The following is a 5,983-nucleotide window of genomic DNA, read 5'->3' on the forward strand; positions in this document are numbered from 1 at the left end:
AGACTAAGTAACCGGCTGGTAGGTAGCAAAGCACCTACTTTCACCATCACACTACCCTACGTCCCGAATCTGAAACAGACACAAGACCCGGGTATGGGGAAGGATCATTTTCTTGAAGGCGTAAAAGTTTTTGCCACAGATTTCCACCTCAAAGAGATGAAAACGAGCCCTTCTGGAATCTTCTAATCATCGAATAGGAAACTTGGTGTCAGTAGGCCAGGAAGCTGTCATCACCGTTCTTCATTACGCTAATTGCTTTGAAGATGAAATATGGCTGGTTTCGCCTCTTTATCCTGTTCATATTCATAGCTCTGCTACTTTGGAATATCATCTGCTCTGGGTCAGGGAAGGCTCTTTCCCCCCATTAGAGAGAGGATACAACTGAAGCCCGTACGTAGCAGGTGGATGTCTCACCAGGATCCCACAGCCAGTGGGAGGTAGTCCAGTGTCCCAGTGACCGGCCTCGTTTGCCAGGCTGCCCAGTAGCCACCCTTTGCTTCAGCCAGGCCCGCCTACTCACTCTCTCCCGTGCAAGCGTTTCTCACTCCAGACTTTGTATTTTCTCTCACGACTTCTTCCCATCCTAGAACAGCCTCTTCCTCCTAAATACCCTTCACCCCATCTGAACACATCTAGCCCTGCGCAATCACTCTGGCCCCTCCTGGCCTCTCCCACTTTTACGTTCACTGCACTGCACCTCACCAAAGATTAATATCAAGGCTGCACTTTCCTACTTAATTATGCCACTTGGATCGCGCTCGGCTGCCTCAATAGATGCCAGCCCACTCAGACTGGGTTGAACCATCTATACTTCGGGGTAATTCCCATAACACATGTTGTAGTGCTGAGTCACAGGAGAGATTTATAAGTACTTCGTGACTGAGGTCTATATAGTCTCGTATGCTGAAAGCGTCCTTTTCCTGCATGTTTCAGGCAGGGATACTGACTTCTATATGTAATAATATGCTATTGACTAAGGGCACACTTTGGAACTTTTCACATTCTCTCAGCCACACCTCTTACTCCAGCCACCTCTGCAGCAGCCAGCCCTGCACAGGTTCCCTCTGGGGCAACATGACAGCACCTCACCTCTGGCCACGCCATGCACCTGTTGCTGCCTGCCACAGGGCTTTCCGGTTGCCAAGGCATGGGACCAAGCTTGGAGCTTACCACTGCTATGGAAATGTGCAGAGGAGTTAATAACCCTAGGACCACCTTCACTAGGAGAGACGGTCAGCCTAAGGATAAATGTTTCCCCAGGACAGACAGTTCTGAGACCTTCCGAGGTTCCTGCAGGACTGAGCGCATGTTGCTAAGACAGTGGCCAAGGCAGTAGCTGTCCTTGCTTCCTTATTTCACTCTGATCTTCAGTCCCACTCTCTGCCAGAGATCTCAACCCAGGCTCTGCTTTCCGGAGAACCAGGCTAAGACAGTTTTCTTAGTCTGTTTGGGCTGACTCAACAAAATATCAGAGACAGGGTTGTTTAAACAACAGAAATGTATTTCTCACAGTTTTGGAGGCTAGAAAGTCCAGGATCAAGTTCCTGAAGGTTTTGGTTTTTGATGAGGTCTCTCTACCTGCCTTGCAGATGGTTACATTCTTGCTGTGTCCTCACATGACCTTTCCTTAGTGCCTGGATGGAGAGAACTCTCTCTTCCTCTTCTTATAAAGTCGACCTTATCTAGGACCCCACGTTTAAGACCTCATTTAAACTTGATTAACTCCTAAAATTCCTATATCCAAATACAACTACATTTGGGGGGTTAGGACTTCCACATATGATTGGGGAGCTGGTGGGACACAATTCAGTCTAAAGCTGACAGTGTTAATGCTCAAAACTATTGGTTTGGTCCTGGCTAACAGGCAGCTGAGAAAGGCAAGGTTCCCCAAGACCCCATCACCTTCCTTTTATTTTTTTAAAGCTCCCTTTTGCTTTCTTCCCTCCTCTTATGTTTTAATGACTAGCGTCATAAGCAATGTTTTGTTTAATGACTATTTAGGAAAGATCTTACATTAGCCTGTTCTCATAAATATTGAATGTTTCTAGTGTTCCGCCAGTTATTTGAAAGACTACCCTTAGAAAGACTACATTCTAGTCAGGGTTTCCTAGTTTAGGGAGGAACTTTTGCCAAGTTAAGGAGTAACCTCTTCTTAGAGCAAATCACTTTGCCTTTCTGGACCGGTTTTCTAGGTATAAAGTGGGAGAACTCGGTAACAGCTGTAACACGGGATAACCCAGCTATTCTGCTGGGTTAGGAGGATCCAAGGAGACGGAGGGCAGAGGTAGTCTGTAAATGGAAAAGGAGCTCAACAATGGAAGAACCTTCAGTGTACTCTGGAGTGAGGAGGGTGGAGACCCCGGCGCACCCCCAGGGATCTCTGGGCTCCACATTCCAGGGGAGAGGAGGTCCAGAGCGCTCCCAGCGCGCCTGGGTCCACGGAGCAGCTCGGTTTACTCTAAACTGCCTGCTGCCAAACCCGCAGTGTTTACCATAATCCGGGTGGCTTGCAAACCCAGATGTCAGACTTCCCGTCCCAGAGATTCTCCACTCGCTCACCCCCAACTCCTATTTGGCCTCCGCAAGAAGGAGAGAGAAGGCTGGAAGCAGGAGGAGCGTGCACGGGGCAGCCTCACCCCTCCACTCTCCCCACCCCAAAGGCAGGAATTTCTGGGATGGGCAGATGGTCCACCCCCTCTTCCTCCCTCCCGCTCCAAGCCGGAGTGGCTAGGGCGGGGAAAATCTCCTAGACTTTTCCGCCTTCCAGCCCATAACCCCGAGTGTCCGCACACTGTGGCGACAGGGGTGACGGTGACGGAGTGGATCTCCGGGACGCAGGGGTGGCGAGGCCTGGGGGAGGGGTGGAGCGCGGCGGAGGCTGCAGTCCCGCCTCCCCCACCGCAGGGCCGGGCGCAGTGTCCGGCGAGCCCAGTGGTTAGCGATGGCGCTGCTGTCGCTGCTGCCACCGCTGCTGCCGCTGCTGCTGGCGGTGCCGGCGGGCTCCGCCGAGGGCGCGGCGGTGGCACTCACCCCCGAGCGGCTTCTCGAGTGGCAGGGTGAGTGTCCCCCGGCCCAAAGGGACCAGATGGGCACGTCGGGGGCGGGGGTGGGCAAGAGGAGGAAGGCGCGAAGCTGGGGCGGGCGAGGGCGGCCGGGATTACACGGTGGCCCGCGTCTCTGCCGTCCGGAGAAAGCCCTGCGGATGGGCTAGTCCTGCACCGCGACAGGCCCTGCACCCCTTCTCCCGCCCCGCTTCCTCCAGGCTTCGGTCGGGGGCGCGGCGTGGGGCGGGGCCTCGGCTCGCAGGCGGTTTGACTCGGCTGCGGCCGGGGACAAGCTGCGCGTAGCAGGGTAGGAGATGTCTCGAATGTAAACTTTCCTAGAGCGGTGTATTTGGGAGGACCATCTCTGGGATAAATGATGGCAAAAAGATGTCCCATTTTGTCCCCTCCCAAAGCAAGCGCTCTGGGTGTACGCTGCCACCTGCGGAGTGGCCCCAAGCCTGGCTTCTCCTCTCTGCCCCTTCGGGAAAGAAAACAAAAGGGGCCTGTGACAGACATAGGACCACTGAGGGTAAAATGTGATCCTTCGCAAGGCACACGGCAGGCCAGCGAGTGGAGGGTTCCTGCGGAGTTACCACTGCCATATACACGTGTGCATGGGATCAATTGATCAAACATTTATTGAGCACCTACCGTACATAAGATTCACAAAGGGCTATGGACAGAGACAGAAGGAGAGATCCCCGCTTCCGTAAATAACTGTACGGGCTGCCTCTGAGGCAAAGGAGCCAGCGTGCAAAAGTGCAAGCCCGTGTGTGAAGGGAGGAAAGAGGTTGGGAGAAGCTAAATAAACCGGGAGAAGCCTCCAGGCAGCCTCCATACTCTCAGCCTTTGGGGATAAGCTTGGACAGAAGGAGTAAAACATGTCACCAATATCTGTGTTTATTTTTTTCCCCTCTCAACATATTATGTATACATTTTGGAGGTAATCTTCTCTGGACTGTATTCTCTAGCATTCCTAGGAGGCTTTACCGGGGAAAGGTTGAGCAATTCTTATTCTAAAGTGGCCGAAGGTCAGAGGCCTCTTACCTCCTTTGTCATTTCAATAAAAATGCTCCTGCAGATGCGCCTGCGACCCCATGGGGTGATCCATCTTCACTAACAGTCGCTGTGCCACGCTTATTTCTTTACATTTTAAAATGTGGGTCTTGCCTGAGCACTAAATGTCTGTCTAGAATTGGGCAGCAGCCGGGAGGACAGAAGCTGGAACCTAGCCACACAGAGAGAATGTGCTGTTGTTCCTCTGAGCCAGGATTAGCACCGATGGGCTAATCCCTTCTATATGTAGCAGATCCAAATCCTGGCTGAGATAGTTTCTAATCGGTGCCTTCTTTTTAATAGTCAAGGACACTATGAAGTTAGAATCATCCACTACCTCCTGTCCACTCCAGGTGACAGTTTGCAAATCTGAAGGCATTTGACATAGTTGGCATAGAGATTCTTCAGATGTGAAAATGCTGCTCCTAATTTCTGAAGAGCACAGAGACTGTGTGACATTGACTGCTCCAATCCTCACACAGGCTCCCCTCCTTGACTCCAAGCACTCACATCAGTGGAATTTCAAGTATAATCTAGATGGGTTTAAAATCAGGTTTTTCCTGTTTGTCCAAAGATGGAAAAACAGAATCTTAGCATTAGAAGGGCCCTGAGACATTGTCTAGTCCAGCCATCCATTTTTCAGATGTAGAAGCTGAAATACAGCAGTGGTTTTTAGCTGTGTTTGGGTTCCTACATTTGCTGTGTTCACTGGACTACATTAACTTACTCTTAGCCATGATTGGCATCCCCAGAGCAACCAGGAGAAAATATGCACCTATGTCAGTTTCACATCCACTAATAAGGGATAGGTAGTGATACAAGGCAGATTATACATATAGTGTTTATCATCTGAACATTTCTTTGATATGTGTTACTGATTGATCTCTTATTTATTATATGTATCCCAGCCTTGAGAGGCAGATGATAGATAATATTGTCGTGACTTTTTCAGTCATTTACCAATAAATTTGTATTAAAAAATCAGTAGATGCAGTGTCATATAGTAGTTAAGTTCATGGGCCCTGGAACCCGATTGTCTGGGCTCAAATCCTGGCTCTACCATTTATCAGCTGTGTGACCTTGGGCAAGTTACTTAAGGTCTCTGTGCCTCAGTTTCCTCATATGTAAAAATGGAACTAATAATAGTACTTACCCAAGTATTGTCCTTTTGTTTCAGTATCATCACGGTGCCCTCTTCCTCTGGCCAGTCCAGACCATTTTGACGTGTTGACAGCCCTGTAACAATTACTTCCCTGTGCACAGCACTGTACTTGGCATGTCTGCAGCCCCTCTCCTACCTCTAGTGGCTATAGCAAGGGACCTCATTGTGGTTCTGAAATCTGAGCCCTTCATTCTAGCAAGTGCTAAAACTTGATAATTTCATTCAAGTACCCCAGATACTGGGAGGGTAGAGGGGAGATCAAGGAAGGGGACAGGGCATCCTGGGGAAAAGTGGGCATAGTCTCTGTGGAGGTTGCTAAAGGAAATGAACTGGGGGCAAGTAAAAGAATTTTGAAGCGACGTTGAGGGCTGAAAATTTTAAATGTGAAATGGCCCCAACCAACATAGTAAGAGAGCTTCCCCTACAGCACTCAGCTTCCCAGCAGCAGGGGTGGAGGGAGCCCACGGCTGTGTCAGTCCTCAGAGACGGTCAAGGCAGGCTCTTTTGAATGGCCAATGACCAAGGGAAGTGAGGATGAAAGTAAAGAGATGAGAGAGATGGCAGAACAGGAAGGGTAGTGATTATACAATGGAAATAATGAATTTTGGAGGCCGGTCCATTCTCAGTAGTGACCGGGTCCAAGGTATTGTTGCAGGAGTGGTCACTAAAGCGAGAACAAGTGAAAGAAGGTCCTCGGAGCAGAGGGTGGGGGGGGGGGGGG

At 50.2% G+C, this 5,983-nt stretch overlaps 1 protein-coding gene across 1 annotated transcript in view; it reads left to right on the forward strand.

Annotated features, from left to right (window-relative positions):
- Nucleotides 1–2,941: 2,941 nt before the first annotated feature.
- PLA2R1 (phospholipase A2 receptor 1) overlaps nt 2,942–5,983 on the forward strand; it is a 113,623-nt gene continuing 110,581 nt past the window's right edge. The window contains 1 exon segment of the mRNA XM_007454986.1: nt 2,942–3,056. Within this exon segment, the coding sequence (XP_007455048.1) occupies nt 2,942–3,056 (115 nt within the window).

The sequence above is a fragment of the Lipotes vexillifer genome, unplaced genomic scaffold (assembly GCF_000442215.2).
Source record: "Lipotes vexillifer unplaced genomic scaffold, Lipotes_vexillifer_v1.1 scaffold293, whole genome shotgun sequence".
In the NCBI taxonomy this organism is placed as follows: domain Eukaryota; kingdom Metazoa; phylum Chordata; class Mammalia; order Artiodactyla; family Lipotidae; genus Lipotes; species Lipotes vexillifer.